The 21,386-nt window shown below is 44.3% G+C and overlaps 1 protein-coding gene across 1 annotated transcript in view; it reads right to left on the bottom strand.

The window, feature by feature from the left end:
* Positions 1-6,556: 6,556 nt before the first annotated feature.
* RTF1 (RTF1 homolog, Paf1/RNA polymerase II complex component) overlaps positions 6,557-21,386 on the bottom strand; it is a 43,858-nt gene continuing 29,028 nt past the window's right edge. The window contains exons 5-18 of the mRNA XM_081049856.1: positions 20,583-20,697; positions 19,788-19,899; positions 16,128-16,263; positions 15,472-15,649; positions 14,003-14,085; positions 12,642-12,729; positions 12,445-12,552; positions 11,799-11,876; positions 11,127-11,248; positions 10,886-10,943; positions 10,377-10,454; positions 9,821-9,916; positions 8,931-9,042; positions 6,557-8,679 (exon numbers count right to left, since the gene is read on the bottom strand). Of these exons, the coding sequence (XP_080905982.1) occupies positions 8,573-8,679; positions 8,931-9,042; positions 9,821-9,916; positions 10,377-10,454; positions 10,886-10,943; positions 11,127-11,248; positions 11,799-11,876; positions 12,445-12,552; positions 12,642-12,729; positions 14,003-14,085; positions 15,472-15,649; positions 16,128-16,263; positions 19,788-19,899; positions 20,583-20,697 (1,471 nt within the window). The 3' untranslated portion in view covers positions 6,557-8,572. The remainder of the gene's footprint in view (positions 8,680-8,930; positions 9,043-9,820; positions 9,917-10,376; positions 10,455-10,885; positions 10,944-11,126; positions 11,249-11,798; positions 11,877-12,444; positions 12,553-12,641; positions 12,730-14,002; positions 14,086-15,471; positions 15,650-16,127; positions 16,264-19,787; positions 19,900-20,582; positions 20,698-21,386) is intronic.

The following is a 21,386-nucleotide window of genomic DNA, read 5'->3' as shown; positions in this document are numbered from 1 at the left end:
CTCATGAGGGGCATTGTCCTGGTGCGTCTTTGGCCATTTCACTTGTTAGTGATCAGCTGAAGTAACATGTTCAGCTGGAGTAAGAAGGCTGCTTTGAGTAGAAGTATTTCACAATATTTTCTGTCTTTCCCCAAATGCCACAAGTGAGGATCCCATATCAGGTGCCCGGTGCCCAAGGATTACTGGGGGCTCTGTGGGGAGAGTACCCCAGAAGGATGGCTTCCGATACTGATGAAGGCCAAAAGGAGGCGCGTTCCTTTTTTTATCTTCCTTCAGCCAGGATTCAAAGATGGATCAGGAGGAGAGAAAAGGAGGGTTCAGAGAGAACAGGAACCTTCAGCAAAGAAAGGAGAAGATCCTGGGAGAATTGATGAAGAAACAGTGGTGGGGGAAGAAAGGAAGAGACACTGAGGGAATAGAGTGAGGGAAAGTAGGAAACAGGAGTTTGAGTACTTGAGTCCTCTGTGGAGAACCTGAGAAATCCCACCTGGTTACCTCCTCTGGGATACAGCAGTCTGGAGGGGCGTGGGTGTCTGCGTGAGGGGCGTACTCGAGAGCTTGAATGCCCAGAAACACCTGTCTCTGGTACTCACTTCTCTCCCTCCTTTGGAGCTACCCTGATCTGTGGTGGGAACTGGGGGCAAACAGCATGGGGAGAGTCAGCAAGGGCCTGCCAGAACTAGAAAGATAGGTACTATGAGTCTGGGTGCCAGGCAGTGTCTGGCCAATGTTGTAGGCACAAGTGGGCTGGGAGCTGGGTCTCTGTCCTGGCTGCCAAGAGAAAACTCAGTGGCAATTTTAACTCAGGGCCAGCAACCAGAGAAGATTCCTTTGTCATACTTGACCAGTTGTTCCTCACTGAAAAGGTAAGGGCAAACCTGGGAATGGGTATTGACATGAGAGCTAATTTCATAGACTTTTGGAGTGGGCAGAGACTTTAGATGCACCCTATCCTCCTCACTTACAGTACGGGAGAACTAACAAAGGGGTTAAGTGACTCAATGAGGAAGGTTAAGGTTCTTGCCCAAGGCCACACATCTAGGTGGTGGAAAAACCAGTGTACGTCCTGCCTAGGTCCCCTGACTTCTATTCCTGTGTCATGCTCAATTTCTTTCATTAACATCTTGTACTTTATTCCCTACTTTATCCAATGAAGGCAGAGTTTGCCACCACCTACCACAGGCAGAGAGCATAAGGGTACATATTGGGACAGAACCTGTGGGAGTCCCAATAAGCTATGGGACAAGGTCAAGGGGCTCTCATGTCCTCCTAGTTGAGCCAAGCATGACCTTTCAAATCCTGGAGTCTTGTTCTTTGTGCTTCAGTTTCCCCAGTCCTTGAGGCCCTGAGTGCATAGATGTGCATAGAGGGAAGTGGAGAAAATCAGACTGACCACTATGGAGGTAGAGAAATGGCCTCTTTGTGCTGCAAAAAAAAAATGGGAAATGGGGCTGCTGGTTGGCTCAGTTGATTAGGGCACAGTGCTCATAACACCAAGGTCGCTGGTTCGATTCCCACATGGGCCAGTGAGCTGCGCCCTCCACAACTAGATTGAAAACAATTGGCTTGACTTGGAGCTGATGGGTCCTGGAAAAAACTCACTGTTCCCAATATTCCCCAATAAAAATTTATATTAAAAAAAGGGAAATAGAAGCAAAGAAGAATGTTTCAAGGTTTTGATGGTCATTTGGTGGCTGATCTGAGATAGGCCAGGGGAGTCCCTCTGCCTTACCCACAAGGACATCATGTCTGAGGGAAGAACTGATCTTTCTTCTTGTGGCAACTCAGTTCAAGGATCCTTCTGTACCCTAGAGGCCTGAATCCTGGGGTGTCTGAGTCTTCATGCCTCTCTGTGGCCTTCAGGATTTATCAGGCCTGATGGTTACACTCTTCCTGGGGGGTAACAACCTTGGGACACAAAAACTGGGAAAGGGAAGGGCCTGGAAAATGAAGTGTGTGAAGTCAGGGATTTCTGGGGGCCTGGTTTTATTCCCCCATCTGCCTCATTTAGCGCTGCCCCTCCTCTACCCCATCTCCAGGGCAGCACCAATAGCCCCGGGGGCAGGAACAAGGTCACAGCTCACCATCCCTTGCCAAGCACAGCGCAACCTTCTGCTTCCCAAGACCTACAGGTAGGGCCTCTCACCTGGGGGAGAAAGGGTGGAGCACAGCCTTTGACCTGACCAGTGCTCCTGAATGGGCCACTTGTTGCTTTAAGGGGATTTGAAAGCCTACCTAGAGAGAACAGCCTCTGTGGTGTGTGTGCATGTGTTGGGTGGGGGTGGGGCCAAAGGAGGCAGGAAATGTTCCTCTAGACCAGATTGTATGGTGTCTCATTCTATTCAACGACTCCCAGACATGCTCTGTGGGGCTTGGTGTCCTCCAAGGGACTTTCTGACCCTAAGATTCCAATATTCTGTGATTCATTCATTCATTCACAGAGCAAACTTCCATTGAGCAGCTGCTATGAACTAGGCACTGTGCTAGGTGAAAGGGACATAGGAATGAGTACCTCCTATGATGATCCCCACCTTACTGGGAGTGGTGGTGTATCATTTTTACAGTTTTATGGAGGAAGGAAACCAAAAAGGACCCAACCAGAAAACAGCCCCCAAGATGCCAAATGGCTGTATCTACTCTGTTTCCAAAGGACTGTCAGTGAGAACTTGATTGCTTCATGCAACCAATCCCCACTCCCCACCCCTGGTCAGTTGGATGCCCTTCTCTGCCCAGAACATACTAGAGAGGGGGCTGGAGTGCTGGCCAGAGCCAAGGGCCAATGGAAACTTCAGGATGGGGAAGAATTGGAGGTCTCCTTCCTCCTAGGGAGAGGCGTGAATGGCTGTCTTCACCTGAAAACCCCAGACCCTTTCACTTGCCTCTGGATTTCTCATCCTCTCCATGCCATCTCTGGCCCCATAATTGATAGACTTTGTAGAAATATTTTGGGATTGGGTGCTAGGATAGTTTAGGAGGGCTGGGGATCCAGCAGTGTTCTTGGACTCTCCACCATCTGAATCACTCACGTCTAAAATGAACAAAATGTGCCACCACACCTGTGTATGTGCAATAAGAACATTTGCTCTCCTGACAGACTTCAGAAACAAGGTTTCCCATCCCTTCCAGGAGCCTCCCTCCTCCCTGTCTTCAGAACTCAGATCCGGCAGAATCTCTCTCAGTGGCCGAGTGAAGAGAGCATCTGAGGTCAGGAACTGGCCTCTGGAGTCAAGGCAACTGCTCTAAGAACGCCCAAGGTGCAGTCCGCCCCTGCCCCCCCCTCCCCCCCGCCCCCACGCTCCCATCAGGGCACCTCCTTGAATCTCGAATGTCCTCATAACCGCGGTGGGTTGGCACAGCCGCTCATTCCATTTGTGATCTCTGCCTGCCAGCATGACCTCCACCCCGGTGCGCGTACGGAGCATACTGTGGCCGGGCAGAAGCAGGAGCCAGGCCGCAGTTCCGTGGAGCTTGTGCCCCCTGAGCTTCGGCGTCGGCCGCGGGAGCGCCATGCACCAGGAGGGGGCCTGAAACCTGAGGTCCCTGCTCCCAGCGCTGGGAAGCAGCCCCCGAACACGCGCGCGGACGGGGTCCAGCCCCGAGACGCGAGCGCGCGCACTGCAGGCAGCCAGGCGCTGGGCCCCGAGGGGGCGAACGGAGGCCGAGGCTGTCGGCTCGTCGTGGCCTGTGCGAGCCTCGGGAACTGGGCCCGGGTCAGCTGGCCGCTTCCATCCACCGCAGCCCCTTCTCGAGACCTTGGATAGAAACCAAAGGACGGGTGTCTACTGCGGGCCGCGTCTGCGCCGCCTGGTCTCATTCCCGCGTGCCCTACGGTCTGGGGACAGGATGGGAGGGAGAGGTGAGGTCGGACGAATGTCGTAGAATGAGGTAGCTGCAGCTGAACGTCCGCTTGTTCTCCCCCCACCTTCCTTCCCTCCACCACGTTTATTGGGTGTTAACTAAGTGCCAGGCGGATCTGGGTGCTGGAGCTGCGAAAAGAAATGCGGCGACACAAGTAGCTTCCAAGCTGGGGGTGGAGATACAAATAACAATAGTACAGCACGGTGAGCGCCATGCTAGGGGAAGGCCGGGAGGGGGCGGGGGAGGTGCTTCCAAACCCAAGTGGGAGGGGGAGATCAGGGAGATCAGGGAAGGCTTCCCGGAGGAGGTGACTTTCTGCTGAGCGCCACAGGGTGAGGAATTATTCAAGGAAAATCGTTGGTAGCTAGACCAGTGCATTCCAGGCCAGATGAATGTGTGTGTGGCCGCAAGATGCGGTCTCCACATGCGCTTAGCTGAGCCATAGGTGGCTAAAAGAAAAATTTAAAGCATTTGATATTTTGAAGAAGGTATATGTAGTCATCATGGGAAGGATCAGAATTTTGTTGGACTTCTTGACACTTATTTCCCGGTTTTATGTTTTAATTACTCTTGATGGTGGTAGGGAGGTCGGGCTTCACAATCTTTCTGAGCCTGCTGGGGCAGACCCCACGAGGTGGTAGCTTTTGGAGCCACCAAAAGCTGAGAGGAGGATCAATGCTTTCAGACCTGTCCTCAGTAAAGAGCAGCAGCAAGTGGGTGTCAAAAGGCAGCTGCTTCTCTGGACCATTTCCCAGGCCAGCCCCAGCGCCCACCAGTCCGAACCTCAGTCTGGAGGCAGAGTTTCTTGGGCCCAACTGGAACCCCTCCAAATGGGGACTGCCAGGAGTCTCTGTTCCAGCTTTTGGTCCTGTCCTCTGCCCACACGGCCCACAAGGGCTGTTCTGCTGCTTTCGACCCCCCCCCCACCATGCAGCCCCCTCCATCTCTACAGTCTCTCCTCTGAGGCCTTCGCTCTTACCAACATTTATTGAACCCCTACTGGGGAAAAGAACATTTAATCTTTAACAGGATTCTTCTTTCTCTACAGAGAAAGTAGGCTACTGCCCCCTTAACGCTGCTGTTTCCTCCAGCCCCCCCAACACTCTCCTCCCCAAGGGAGCTCAGCAGCCCTCTTTGGTCAGGTAAGTCATGCAAAGAATCTGAGCTGGGGGGGGTCAGTAGGAGAGCTGCTGGACACTGCCACTCAGGATTACGCAAGTAAAGCCAACCCCTCCCCCCCAACTCTGGAAAATGAAGTTAACTAACCCTCCACCCGCGGTGGTCAGCTCCCTTGTTCCCAGAACTAGGCAAGTGGCTGCCTCACAGCACCAGAAACAGCGCGATGAAGGGACTAGGCTGTCCTCTCCTCCAATCCCTGCTCTGTAGGGCCCAGGGAGCCCACTGCTCTCCACAGTATGGTAGTGAGAATGGCAGGAAGTTGGAGAACTCCTCATCGGACTCAGCTGCTGGGTGAGCCCCGGTGATCCACGTCTTCCAACCCCAGGCAGGCTTGGACTGGGCTCCAAGCCTTGTGTGATTTTCACCTCCCACCTTTCCCTCCCTAAAGGGGATTTTGCTTCCTAGCTAAAACATAGAAAGGTTTGCGACAGCCTCAGGCAATGAGTGGATGTGTGAATCCCTTACAGATCGCCTTAGCTCGGGGGCATGAGGTAAAGGATATCAGTATTTCCTCCATGGCCATACTCAAGACCCAGGGTTCCCCCTTCATAAGAAAACAGGATTGCAAAGGAACTGCTCCTAAGTAAACTGAAAGCCGGAAAGCCTAGACTCCTACTAGGTAGGGTTGGGCAGTGTATCAGGGGCCTACTTAGTTCTGTGGAAGATGGGTGGGATCTTCCAAGGTAGAAAGGAAACCAGGCCCAGTGAAGATCGCCCTGGCTCTAGACAACTGCCATACCAGAGACACTTCTAGGGAACCAGGCTGCTGAAAACGAAAACAGTGACTTTCACTTTTGGGGGTATAGAGCTAAGAGAATGGAAAGGAGAGAAGTGAAGGCAAAGAGACGCTAGGCTCTCTTGGACTTTCAAAACATGATTTTGAGTTGCCACTCAGGATGCAATCCTTGGATTAAATCTGATCCTCTTGTTAAAACAGGGCATAAAATTTATTTACAAATATCTGTACAGTTTGGGTGACAGGTCAGGATTTCACAGAAACAAAACAAAAGCATTCTTTCTGAAGGGAAGTTGCACCTGTCCTAAGCAAGACAGACAAATAGACCTATACATCATGAGCTAGGCACATGGACACTGGCCTTTTTGCTTCTTAGAAGGAAGTGAAAAATGTATATAACACTCTTAGGTAACACACCCTTCAACACTGAAACCACATTGGGGGTGGGGGGTACTGTGTGTGTGTGTGTGTGTGTGTGTGTGTAGCAAGGGGCCCCTACAGCCATTTTCCAGCACAAGAAATATTGTGACCCACCAAGAAGCCCAGCTGATTCTATACTTTCATGTCTTATGCCTGGTCAGGATCTCAGTTCAGAGGCCCTGCTTTAGCTGAGACTAGAGCTAAACCCTCAGTCTTGATTCCAATGACCAAGTAGGCTACTCAGGTGATAAGTTGACTTTCGGTCTTCTTTGGTTGGTTTTTCTTCCTGCTGGTTTAGTGTCTCAGAACGAAAGTTTCAGCAGCTGCATGTGGGGAGGTAGTGGCAAAGCGGCTACAGTGTGATGCAGTTTTAATAAAAATTTTATTACACAGCCATAATATAATCAACACTTCTCCAAACCCAAATGATACTAAATACAGATCTACATGGTGGATCAGAATGACTCCCGCAAATTATATGGGTTCTATAATTTCATGTTTTTTAAAACCAGAAAGAGAAAAAAGTCCAAGTTCATCATGATAGGAGAGGTCCCAGCAGCCTCCAGGACTCTGCCGGAGTCCAGGCATGTTTAACAGTCTGTGATTCCACATTTACACAATAGTCTATAAAGGGTTTTTGGTCAATGGACTGTTCAAGTATATATGATTTTAATGAGTCCATCACCACTCCTTTGCCCAAATGAACTGTGTCACAGCTACCACATAGCTGCGTTACAGTCATATTTGTCAATTTTACAGTCACAATACTTTTAAAAAACCATCCATTACTGCTTTTTTTAAAATAAAAAAGTTAAACTAAGTTAAAGCAACGCTGAGGCTGTACTAAACCCAGAAGAGTCATCAAGTTCATTTTTATGTTTAAATACAACTTAACTCCGTGATTTCCCGTCATCCTACTTCCATACAGAAAAGTAGGGTGAAGAAGTACAAAGCAGAACTTATAGATTCCTCTCCCTCTTGTGGGAATCAGCAGCTCTCAGCTGTTTCTTTAGCTTAGTTCTTGGTATATATAGTCAGCTGTACTTTGTTCTGAAAAGATTTGTTAAATGCCACTTTTATTTACACTTGGAGCTTTACACCTGAGAATGATTATCAAGCAGTCAGCTTATCTCTTTTCAAACATTTCATAAAGACATACACACTTCTTTGCTGGCTTCACCCTAGCTGCACAACAATATATATGCTTACCATATATATATGTACACACACACACACACACACACACACACACACAAAACTGCACATGCTTGTAACATTTGCAACCTAAATCTTTTTATGTTCGTTCTCTCCACATCGTGGCAAATACTCTCTTAAAAACAAAACAAAACATTATTCTTGCTGAAACAGCTGTAAAACAGAATCACTAGGAAGAGACAAGTACATGGGGTGGGAAGAAGACTCACTCTGTATTCAGCCAAGAATCTGGGCTGTGCCCACGGGATGAGCAACATACCTGCACTGCCTCCCTGGTACCTGGCCCTGGGCTTCCCTCCCACCTGCAAGGACACAGCCTACAGGGCCGGGGCCGCACAGGGGCGTTTTCTCCCAGGTGGGGAGGTGAGGGGAGAGGGGAGTTACACAGCTACAGCAGCCAGGCCTCTTTATTAAGAAGAATCACATTTAATGAGTTTCTTTCTTGCAGTTTCAGATGCTCAAGTACAGCTGAAAAAAATCTGAAACAGCTATAGACCCATGACAGACTGATACAAAGAGTACTGCATTTTAAAAAAATGATTAAAAAATCCACACTTACAGACACAAACACACACACACATACTCTCTCTCTCAAATAGAACCCCCCCACCCTCCCCACAAATGTACACTTTTTGGGAAACTAAATTAGTTTTGAAAACCCCTCTTCCACAGAGATGGGAAGAAGAGAATGGTAAGGAGAGAGGAAGGAGGGCTGTAGGTGCCCAGAACCCACTCCCTCCACAAGGGCTGGATGCCAACTGTTCAATGGTTGGGTCCAAAGCAGCCCCCAAAAGGGACTGCACATGCTGCTGCTATCACCACCAGGGGCTCCAGCAAGAACCCCAGCTCCATGGTAACACTGAATGCGTGCAGAGTGGCCAATGAACTGTGCTGGTTTAAAAAAAAAAAAAGGCAAACACAAATCTAAAGACATGGATAAAGCCCAAGAGAGCCCAGGTCCACACTGGGTGAGACCTGGTGGTTGGTGGGAGATGGTGCAGACAGGGAGGTCTATACAGCAAATGGTTTATATTACAGAGGACTGGCAGTTTCGAGTCTCTTCCCAGTTCTACTGCTGCTCCAGCCCAAAGCGGGCAAATCAAAGAAAAAGAGGAAGGCGGGGCACTGATGGGGCATGCAGGGTCAGAAGCAGCAGGCTGGTGCTCAGATAAGCCCCCGTCGTTTTTTGTAGTCTTCCAAGTTCAGCGATCTCCTTGGAGCCCCGTCCTTGGCTGGTGGAGCCTTGGAGGTGATGGCCAAAGCCTTTGACTCTATGGGAAAGAAGAGCAAATTGGCAGCAGAGGTACGTACAAAGTCCTTTTTTCTTTAGTCCTGTGCTATACTCCTTCAGGCAGCCTCCCTGGCTGTCCCTCCCTGTTCCCTCTCGAAACACACCTGCAGCCACTATAAACACTGATGAGCAGAGACCCCCATTTCTTCCCTAAAATAGGCTGCCTTGTAGGCGCAGAGGGCCATGGAGCCATCTGGGCCTCAGCCATTACAACCCCCCACCTTCGCCTACCTGAGCTGGGAACCTGTAAATCAATCTTCACATCGAAATCGTGTACTTTGAACAAGTCTTCGGAGAGGTCACTGGCTGACTTAGAATTCAGATCTTTATCCTTTCCCTGACCCTGCAAGGTGAAGAGAAAAAACTAATTATAAAAGCATAAATGAAAGTGAACTTCAAGAAGAATAGTCACTAATGGTAAAAGCTCTTGCTCAAGTTCATTACACCTTCCTACTAAGGCCCGTTTCTGATTCCTTTTCTCAGAGGGAGGAGACAGAAGTCCACAGACAAACAGGTCTCTTTTCTGAAGCCTAAAAACAAAGGGAGAAGGCAAGCTCATGTCTGTGGTGTGAGGGGAGAAAGCGTGGGCTTAAGCCAACAAACCACCGTTTGACCCAAGATTTCATGAATTCCTGGGATAGTTTGAGCTCCACAGGAGAAGACGACCTAACTTAGGCAAGAAAAGTGCTTCTAAATGCGCAGCTTCTGTGGGCTTAACATTTTAGTTTTCAAAGAGCTTTCACTTTTATAATTGTCTGATCCTTCCATGTCATCTTCTCCTCCTAATTATCCTGTGAGGCAGGTAGGGTACAGGGTATGATTCCCATTTTACGTCAGAGAAAATGTGGATCAGAAGGCTAGATGTCAGTTGCCTAAAGCCACAGTCAAGGCAAAGCCTTAGTTAAATAGTGGTGCTGGGTTTAGAATTTAGGTCATCTGATCAAAATTCAATAGCTGTTTATTACATCTGTACATAACTGGGATGGAGAAAGGAGAGCAAGTGGGACTCCATGTTCCTCCAGGTGGGAATATCAAGCCCAAACTAAGTAAGGTGCTCGCTCTGGTGTCTGGGCCAGTAGCCGAGGTCTGTGGGCCACAGGGTAAGGTGGTGCTGCACTCACCTTGCTCATTTCCTTTGGAGCATCTGGTAACACTCCAGAACCGTATTTTGCATTCAACTGGGCCAAGATGGCAGCCTGGACAGCTGGGTCTCTGGACTGAAAGAGAAAAAAAATTATCACTTGCTGGGTCCTCCTGCGATTCTTTCCCACTTACTACCACCCATCACAAACACCACAGTGGCCCCATTGGCAGCACAGTGGGGTTGTCCTCAAGGCAGCAAGAGGAGGCAATTAAAAGCTTTGAAGCCCAGCCCAGCCCAGGCAGGCCCTGGGTAGGCGACCCACCCTACACAGTCCTAATGTCTGTAGCACTGGTAAACCCACCGCGGCACAGAGGGTTTAGTTCACAGGTTTCTATAAATCCATGCCAGGTTTTTACTACCTGTATGTCCTATAGCAAGATAAAAAAGGAAGAATCCAGACCCAAGAGTTTGAGGCAGGCAAATCCCACTAAGACTGAACATTATTTTTAACTTCTTTATTAATCTCCTCATGGAATTCATTTTATGTCCCAGAATCTAGGTCCTAACTAAAAACGTCCTCTTTCGGCACTCACATTAGACACGATAGTAGGTTTGCACTGCCGCCTGGTAAAGGGATCCATCTGTTGGTTTTTCATGTTGTGACTTTCAGCCTGAAACAGATAGCATGAATTACAGAACCGTATCTCCCCTCCCCCCGCGCAAGCATCATAAGCTTACATATAAATAACAGTCTTTGCAAGGGCCTGAAAAAAGTCAAAAGCTGTTTATCATCTTTTTCCCTTCAAGAACACCAGGGAAGATATGGGGGCAACAACCCGAAGAAAGAAAACTGGAAACTGATAAAAATGAGTACTGTGGAGTATAATCTAAGGATGGAGAGGGGTAAGACAGGGCGGAAGACTGCCGCTTTTCATTATAAATTGTATGGGTGCATGTGCACACATAGAGAGAGTATGTATATATTGAGTGTACAGGTTATTTCAATAATTTAAAAAATAAACTCAAGCAAAATGCAGAGATTTCATAGCATTTGATTAACTGAAATTATTTTCAGTGATCCGGATAAAGCTGTCTTACTCACCACCAGGGCCTTCTCAGACTCCACAATGTTCCACTCCCGGTTCCGCTGGTTGATGTAACTGGGGGTGAATAAGAGGAATGCGTCAGTGGGCTGTGAAGGAGGGAGGGAAGCACGGAGCCCTGAGCTGGGAGCTATGTGGACCCAGTGCAGCACCTGCACAAGGCCAGAGGCTCGCCTGCAATCCGGGTGAGGGCCGTGGGCCAAGGATAGGAGCTCAATCAAGACAGGCTCTGTACCACACCTGATGGCAGATATGTTCTTGGTCCGCTGGCGGTCCAGGGCCTCTGCCCGCTCCTCCAGCTCATTCAGCTGGTCTTGGATCTGTTTGGCCTTATCCTGGTCCCCCAGGTCCTCAGCCATGGCCTGCACAGACAGAAGAGTGGGTTTTGGGCGAGGCCTGGCTCTGTACAAGTGTACCCTGACTTGCAGCATAGGCAAGATATTTTACGTGATGAACAGATGACAGGAGAGGTGAAAGAGTACTGAGAACAAACTTTATAAATGCAAGGTATACTTTTTATTATAGTAGTAACACCTTCCCATGCAACTACCTGGCTCTGGGTCCCTGGTAGCAGGGATGTGTAACATTAACCTTAGAACCCAGGCCCCATAAGGCTAACTTACCCCAACATGGCTCACACCACCCTGATGTGAAGAATGGAGAACCACCCACTGCAGCTGGGCTTGGCAGTATTAGTTGTCTGTCCAAACCCAGTGCTGACACTACCCTGGGGTCTATGTGATTACACATGAAACTAAAGTAACTAGAAAGTAAGGAGAATGGAACAAGCAAGGTCAGTTTCAATTTATAGAAAAGAATATCCTGCCACCACTAACTTGGCAGAGGGTGAACAAATTCAATTTCCACATATCCTTATAGGACAGGGAAAGAGGTTCAAATAAAAGTCCTTACCTTCTCCTTTAGCAGCTGAGTCTTCTTCATAGCGTAGTTGGGTGGAGCTTTCCTGAACCTTTCTTTCTCTTTTACAATCTGTACCAGAGAGGAGATACCAGCAGTGAGGTATTCCTAAACTATTTTGTAGACCGGCTAAGTGAGCCCATTTTGGACGCAAGCAGCTAGTTAAAAGGGGGCTGCTCTTCCTATAGCTGTGCCATGCCCCAGAGAGCGAGCGAGTTCATTCCAAGGGATACTATGCTGCTTCCGGGGTCACGGAGAGTCTTCTGGGACACTCTGAAGGAACATGCACCAATAAACAGCAGCAGCCCAAGGGCCTGGTACTGTAAGGCTAGCCACTGTCCAAGAGAACAGAGATCAAACAATTTTACCAACATGTTTTGGAGAAAGGAAACTACTGAAGGACCAAGCCTAGCATAAAACAGATTCCTAAACCCTAAATACGCTTTAGCCTATGACTTCAGATGAGAACATATAAAAAAAATCTTGATAAACTATAAGCAGTAAGAGGCAGTATCAGTATTCCCTCATCCTCATCCTCATGCTAAAGGCATCAAAATATAGGGAATGAAAAGAAAGTCATGCTCTTCTCTAACACTGGTTCTTGATGAACCTCTGGGCTCTGGGGTACCAGGTTTCTTACCTCTTCAATGTCTTGGTCATTGAATTTATAATTAAGAGCTTCTTTAATAGATAATTCCTTCTTATTGATTTCATCTAGAGTGGGCAACTGCATGCCAGCAGAGAACATCTGGACCAAACCAAGATAAAAGGTTATTAACGAGAGATTTTGGAAAGAGATATTCTCAGTTTCTGTGAACGACTGCTAGGTGCACTTACTGCTTCTTTCCACTTCATGAATTCGCTTTCAGTGAATTCTTGATTTGAGACAAACTCTAGGCGGAACACTCGTTGGTCATTGCCATGTCTACATAAAAAAAAGAGACAGCATCTCCAATAATGGGTATATTGACTGCAGTACCAGCAAAGCAACCCTACCAGACTGTGTACTCCTATCTGTGTGGTTTTCCATCCTGGCTGCCCTATTATCTAGGGAGATTTATGAAAACTCCAATGCCAAAGCATCACTGTAGATTAGCTGAATCAGAATCTCTGGGAGTAGGAACCAGGCACCGAAATTAAACAAACAAATAAAACCTCCTAGGTTGTTCTAATGGGCAGCCAGAATTAAGCAAAGCTAGCACTGGAACCAAATGGACTTGGCCAGTACTTCAAAAGAACATTTACAATAAAATTTGTCATAGTCAATTGGCATCCAGAATATGAAATATTATTTATACAGATATCTGAAAAACAAGGAAACTATTCCCTACCGAGGAAGAACAGTAACTTTCTACTGACCCCTGTGCTGGCAGAATTAAGTGAATCAGTGCCATTCTCCCACCGTGTTTCCCTGAAAATAAGACCTAACCAGAAAATAAGCCCTAGCGAGATTTCTCAGATGACATCCCCTGAACATAAGCCCTAATGCGTCTTTTGGAGCAAATAAGACCTGGTCTTATTTTCAGGGAAACACGGTAGGGACAGTCACTTGCTGCATGCCATGGCCATTGCCCACTCCAACTGGTTCTTTTTAAACAGACCAGGAGAGATGATGGGGATGGGAAAAGGGAACGGAGACTCCACAGAGACCAACTTAGGCTGTGGTAGAGCTGTGTCTATTACCTGCTATTTGCAGTGATCACAGCAAACTGCTTTTATTCCTTCCTATATGGGGCTTTAGAATTTTCAGGCTCCAAGAAGGCAAGGATTTTTGTGTGTCTATTTTGTTCTTGCCTCTATCCTGATGCCTAGAACAGTGGCACATAGCAGGCATTCAGTAAATATCACGGTATGGAAAAGGAAACTAAGTCCAGAAAGGTGACCTGACTTGCCAAAGAGCTGGTTGGTGGCAAAGCAAGGATCAGAAGCAAGCCTCCTGACCATGCTCAGGAAATGCCTGTGGGGCTCTGGGAGGAGGGGGTCTCACAACCTGACTTCTATCTTTTATATATCTTACCACTTCATATGTCTGATTTCCCCTATGACAGAGATATATCCCACTTTCCCTAGAAGCAATGGCAGAATATAAGTTTCCCTCCAAGTCCCCTAAAACCATCACACTAAGAGAGAATAACACCCACACAGGCAGGGACTATTTGCAGAGGGAGCAGAAGCTGCCACAGAAGCACCTCTCCTACCGTAGTTGTAGCCCTTTGTTTGTTCTGGTGCCACCAAGCTGGTAAACTTTGGCAGTTTCCACAACACCTGTGATCTCAGCAACCTAAGTGAAAGGACAGAGACAACAATCAGAAACAGAGCTCCCACACCACTCTCCTTGGTTCTGTCTACCTGAATACAGATGAGTGAGAGGAGCCCACAGCTGAATGCTGTTCTGCCACCTTCCTCGGGTTTAGAACTGATGGCCAAGCATGAGGAGCCCTGTGCCAGAGTCAGCAAGCATCAGGAGAGGAGGCAGTCAGCCTGGTGGGGCTCGTTAGAAGCTTCCCCTCCAATTTAATTATACCTTCCTATGGGGATGTACTTGGGATTTCAGAGGTCAGCTTTATCAACCAAATGTGAAGACCACGGAGGTCAGTTTCTGTTGCCGAGCTTTCTGGGACATGGTATGGCTGCTCCTCAGAGGAGGAGGTAAACACCTGTTAAAACCATACAGCCCAGAACAAAAACAAACACACACAAAATGAAAAAAATCAAATAGCTATGTTCTAGTTAATCAGACCACAGAAGCAGCGCTGAAACCCACAAAATAACCTCTACTTGATTGGAGGGTTTTGTGGTTTTTTTTTTACAACCTCAATATATTCCCTGTTCTAAAAGTCACTTAATATGTAACATGGAATATTTTCATTTACAGCAGGTCCTCGAGTAATGTCATTTGTTGTAGTGTTATAAGGAAAAGAAAAAAAAAAGATTCCCAGTCCGGGCCATTGTCTGTGTGGTTTGCATGTTTTTTCCATGTCTGCATGGGTTTTCTCTGGGAACTCCAGTTTCCTCCCACATTCAAAAGATGTGCATGTGAGGTGAATCGGTGTGTGTAAATTGTCCTAGTCTGAGAGAGAGAGAGAACCCTGTGATGGAAGGGTGTCCTGTTCAGGGCGGAATCTCCCCTTATGCTCGGAGCTACTGGGACAGGCTCCAGCCACTCATGATCCTAAAACTGGAGGTTGTTTTATTAATCTTTCTTAAATGTATGTATAACTCAAATTTACGAGTATTTCAATGTTTAGTATTAGAAGTGTTTGAGATCTCTATTTATAAGTTTGCTGATTTTTTTGACCAGAAATATGCCATAGGAACTTAACTCTCGTCTATATCAATTAGCCTGTGGTAAACTGGTTTTGTTGTACGTTGTTTCACTTAAAGTCGCAATTTCCAAGAACCTGCTGATGAAGTTTAGTGAGCACTTACTGTATTTATTTTTCATATGAGCAAGCTTCTAGATTATGTAACTCACAATGAATACTTCAGGTCATGCACGATCCTTGGTTACCTTAAACTGTCATTATTCTAGGGGCATACTGATTGAAGTCTATTTTCCCATCAATGGTGGCAGAAGAGTGACAAATTTGTTCAGTAGTTCCTACTCCCAGTCGAGAACCATTACATTTAAAACATGGACAATTGTCCAAAGCAAGAAAACACTAACCCGGTAAACTGGTTTGCTGTTGTGGTTTCCAATGCCAATCCGTACAAAACATCCTGTGACAGTTTTAGCAAAGAAGGGCATGTGACACCAACGTTCTAGCTTATGCCGTGACAATCGAACCCGATTCAACTCTTCGGGTAAGGAGACTGGTTGTGACTTTGGAGGGATCTCTTCTTTCCTGTGAGGAACAACGGGCACTAGGAAAAGTGTTCATCATAAAAAGCAATCAAGATAAATAATACCAACTTCTTAAAACTTAACACAACCAAGATACATGCATTTAAGGCAGTAGGAGAAATAAATGAATCAATAGGAAAGAGTAACAACAGACTCGTATTCCTAATCAGTGGTGTGAACTGTCTTGAATAAGGCTGCCATCCCAGATAACCTATCAGTAAGAAAACTAATGGAAGCTCCTGGCCAATGTGAGGGTGACATGAAGTCAGTTTGTACCTGCTGGGCCCACATGAAATGTCCAGCGGTATAGGTCAAGAGCCACATTTTGGGGCCGATGTACTGGGAAACGCAGCTCAACAATTCAGGGTACTCAACTGAACAAAATTCACAGCCCACATGGCGATTCTGGAAACTGCACTAAGCTTCTCCTCTAAGAACCCATCTGTCCTAAATATTAGACCAAAATGTGCATTGCTTACTCTTCTTCTTCATCGGATGATGACGTTCGGGACGAGCGGTCGGACTTTTCACTGGACTTGTCATCCTCTTCCTCCTCCTCATCGTCAGAGTACACCTCACTGGTTTTTAATGGCTGTTTTTTGGCAAGGAGCTCAGCTAAAAAGAAAGGGGAAACGTTTACTTTGCCCCAGTGGACAAAAAAGGGCTGGGAAATTATAGCTAAGTGGGCAGAAAGGGTCACCAACTCTACTGACAGTTGTCTTTTACTGCACTCAAGCCACCTGAAGACGGGCAGGAAAGAAGGGGAAAGTTGTTTATGATGTTTTTAGAGAATCTTTGAGGAAAACTTGATATGGTAACTGTCTCAACTACTCATTTTTGTTGCTGTAGACAGAAAACAGCTATAGACAATTATGAGACAAATGGCCATCACTGTATTCCAATAAAATTTTATTTACAAAAAGGTAGTTTATCAACCACTGTTCCTCACAAAACTAAGGAGTGATTTCTAGGATATACAGTTAAGTGATAAAAGCAAAGCAGAGAAAAGTGTGTATAGTGTGCTACCATTAATCTGAGACAGAAGGTGAATCTGTGTCCTTTAGTTTAGAAAAAAGGAAAACGATATAAAAAATTTTTTAAATGGTTACCTATCATGGGAGGAAGGCAAGGAATGAAATAGAAAGTATATAAAAGTTAAACTTTTTGAACAACCTTGTTCAGTAGATTTGACTTTGGAACACTGTTTTATATAATCATGTAACAAAATAATAATACAAAGTCATGTATACACATCACATGCAAAATGAAAGAGTATTAATTTGATGGTACCACTACACAAAAAGGAACTATAACAAGCGAGTTTAAAATATAACCATTGGAAAGGCACTCTATAAACCAATGGAATAGAAAGCCCAGAAATAAACCTTTGCATATATGGTCAAATTATTTTCAACAAGGGCGTCAAGGCAATTCAGGGGGGAAACAACAATCTTTTCAAACAAAATGGTGCTGGAAAAACTAGGTATCCCACATGCGAAAAATGAGAGAGACAGAGAGAAGTTTTCCAGTACATCAGCCCACCACATATATCATATATAAAAATTAGCTCAAAATGGATCAAAGAATTACATACAAGAGCTAAAACTATAATGAAATTCTGAAAAGAAAACACAGGAAAAGCTTCATGACACTGGATTTGGAATAATTTCTTGGCTATGACACCAAAAGCACAGGCAACAAAAGAAAAAAAATTAAGGTAAATTGTACTTCATCAAAATTAAAAACTTCTATGTATCAAATGACACTGTCAAGAGTGAAAAGACTATAGAATGGGAAAAAATATGTGCAAATCAGATATATGATAAGGATTAATATTCAAAATATATAAAGAACTCCTACAATTCAAAAATAACAAAAAGAAGTTGATTAAAAAATGGGGGGAAATTAAAAAATAATAATAATAAAAATAAAAAAAAATGGGGGGGAAAAAGGGCAAAAGATTTGAATAGGCATTTCATCAATGAAGTTATCCAAATAGCAAATAAGCGCATGAAAAGATGCTCAACATCATTAGGAAAACGCAAATCAAAGCCACAATGGGATACCACTTCATGTGCACTAGGATGGCTACTATCAAAACGACAATTATCAAATGTTGGTGAGGATGGGTAAAAAGTGGAACCCTCATACATTGCTGGCAGGAATGCAAAATGGTGAAGAAAACAGTCTGACAGTTTCTCAAAAGGTCAAACCTAGAGTTACCTACCATATGCTTCAACAATTCCACTCCTAAGTATATACTCAAGAGAAGTAAAAACATGCGTCTACCCAACAACTTACACACATATTTATAGCAGCATTATTCAAAATAGTAAAAAAGTGGAAATAACACAAATGTCTATCGAGGTGAATGGATATTTACCCATACAATGGAATATTATTCAGACACAAAAAGGAAGTATTGATATATGCTAAAACATGGATGAAGCTAGAAAACATTACGCTAAATGAAAGAAGCCAGGCACAAAAGACCATATATTGTATGATTCCATTTATATGAAATGTCCAGAATAGGCAAATCTAAAGAGATAGAAAGTAGATTAGTGGTTGCCTAGGGCTGGGGGATGATAGGTCTGGGGTAGGTGGCTAGGAGATACGGGGTTTCTTTTTAGGGTAATGAAACATCCTAAAACCCATTGAGTTTTATTGTATAGCTCTATGAACATACTAGAGGCCATTGCCTTGTTTTATTTTAGAGTAAATAGTATAGTACCTTAATTATATCTCAATAAAGTTGTTATAAAAATAAAACAAAAAAGACAAAAATCCTTGGGATCCTGATTTTGAAATGGACTTATCAGCATGAGGCTAATGATAAATTTTATCCTTTTAAAAAAAATAAATCCTAGCTCTCTGTACAATGAGAAGGCTTAGACATAACATCCAACTCATTACCCTGTGTGCTCCTTGTCTGTAGACTGTGGTGTCTAAATACAGTTTCCCATAAAAAAGGAACCAGCGTTCCTTGGAGAAATGGCTGATTCCAGATCCAGAAAGCAAGAAAGCTATTAAAGACGACTGAGGTCTCATGTCAAAAGGACTCAATCTACTAACTGGTTCAAGATGGGACAATATGAGTCTCAAAAATAATAACTGCAATGGATTGAAAAATACAAAGTATCTTAAAATCCGTGAATTCACAAGGATATTAAAAAAAACCCAACAAACCTCACTGGTCACCTTTGGAAGTTAAAAAACTATTTCATTCTTTTGAAAACTAGTAAAGGAAAAACAACAACAACAACAACAAGCATTTATTCTGCCTTTTCTACACAAAAGGTACCTGGTGCTAACTAAATTAAAGAAAAGTTTCTCTTTATAGAAATAGATCAGATAATAAATGAAGAAAGAATGCTGGATTAGAATATCACCATTGCACAACTCCTAATGAATGAAATGATCTAGGTCATGACTATCAACAGCTGCTGAGGTAGAACAGATTACTTTTTCCAATTCTTCACCCTTCTCTGTACCCATGCCCTTTGTTTGCCATGTGACTCAGCTGTTCCTCCTAGCCATTAATGTTGGGCTTGGTCATGTCACTTGCTTTGGCCCATGGAATGTGGACACACCTGACACTACCAATTCCAAGTCTAGGCCTTAAGAGGCGTCTCATGTTTCTGCTTGTCCTTATTACACTTCTGCTATCACCAGAAGAATGTGGTTTGGGTATACTGGAGGGAGATAGGTGGAACCTAGAATAGACCTAGTCCTAAACTGCGGCCAGAGGACAATCCCAGCTGAACTGCTGATGCATGAGCAGGAACAAATGATTGTTTCTCTGAGTCTGGGTCAGGTTGTTATTTCACATTATTGTGGTAAAAGCTAAGTGAGAGCTGGTAATATCACAAAATGAGAGACAAGCAGTTATTATGTGTCTCCTGATGGTAGTATATACTACCACCTAAAACTTATTTACCTTCCTAAACAACCAAAGAACAAAATAGAAAAAGAACAAATCCAAATTTGTCCAATTTTCTAGCTCTAACTACAAATTATACTGTACTCTGTTATGTGTTTGAAATTCCTCATAGTAAAGGGAAAAAAATAAAAACCGGCACAAAAGTCAAATCATATGATCAAAGACACAAAGCAACCATTACATTTTCCCCACTCACCTGTTCTATTCTTCCGTTTTTCTCGCTCTGCTTTTAGCTCCTCCATGGCTTGAGATTTCTTATCTAATTTCTCATCCCGTTTGGAACGCCGTTCCTTGTTGTGGGATGTTACCTGGGAAGAGAAAGATACATAGGATGGCTCTTTTTACCAAGGGCTGATGGTAAGATTTTCTATACGCGACGATTAATCATTCAGTTCTTATCTATAGTGGCTGCAGAAACTGAAACTTGTTTAAAGGTAGAGAGCATCCTCTTGTGGACAAAGAGGACAGAGCAGTAAAAGCAGCCCTTATCTTACAAAGCCTAAGAATTACAGGAATAAGCACTTTTGGGAAGGGCAGCCCAAATCATGGCTCATATTTGTTGATATTGTCAACAAAGCTTTTAGTGGTAAATACAGAGATGACTAAGTTTTCCAGCTATATTTACTACCAAGGCCAGGATGACACACACCTGAGTCAACACCATAACCAACCTGGCTACCTGGGACAGGATGTTTACCACCTGTCCCTTAAAGGCTGTTCACGTATTAGCTGCTTTGTAAATGCAGACGACAGTGAAGAATTCCCAAGGAATTAAACAGCACAGTGAATGGCGAAATGATTATGTCCAGGGATTAATGAAATGTACAAGATGAAGACGGCACATAATAGTTTTGCACTAACTGACCTAGGCTGCTTAACACAAACCCATCTTTTATATAAATGCACACACACATGCGCATACAGACATACACACATATACTCAAAACAGAAGTTTCACTATTTGGATAATGAGGACCACTGAATTTCCTACCTGAGATTCTTGAATCTGTGTCAGCTTCTTCTTTTCTTGCTCCTCTTCTTGCTTTTTCTTTTTTTCTTTCTTTTCTTTCTTTTTGGCTGTTTTCAGTTTTTTCTTTATTTCAAATCTGGTTAAAAAATATTTGTTCCATTTTTAAATGGCAATGAAATAATTGTAAAGACTGATTTCAAATAGATAGGAGAAAGGAAGTAGGGGGAAAGAGTTAATAAACATTTTGGCTTCCTGCAAGAAACTCCAATGTACCTTATAATTACCATAAAAACATGGAATATAAGTACACCAAAAGTACTTATAAGCATTATAAGTTGGAATAGACTTAAAATAAGGGAAAAAAGTTTGGGATACTATTATATCCTGTTGGTACCACACAGCTCTTCCTCAACCTTCACATAATAGAAGAAAATAGTTGATTTTTAAATCAATTCCAATAACGTTCCATTAGAAATAGAACAAAGCCACAGAAAGCCACAGTCACACTTTTAAGGTACTGAAGACAAAGGTTGCATTTGAATCAGATTGCTTTCAATCTTTTTTCATTAGGAAAAATGAATAACAAATGTAATAACAAATGTATATATAACAAATGTAATCTAGGCTCCCTTCCTAATAACAAAAATCAGGCTTTTATAAAATTTTTTGGTGAATTTAAGGAACTTTATGGATGGGATAAAGAAATATATTACACCTTAAACTCTTATAACACTCTAAAATAACCACAATATTCAAATTTTTTACTTAGTTAACACAGTACTTAAAATTTTTTTATGTCCTTTTCACTTGATAAGATTGTTAATG

This window comes from Rhinolophus hipposideros (assembly GCF_964194185.1).
Source record: "Rhinolophus hipposideros genome assembly, chromosome: 5".
NCBI lineage: Eukaryota > Metazoa > Chordata > Mammalia > Chiroptera > Rhinolophidae > Rhinolophus > Rhinolophus hipposideros.
The sequence above is the reverse complement of the archived record's forward strand: the minus strand, read 5'-3'. Positions and strand labels throughout refer to the sequence as shown.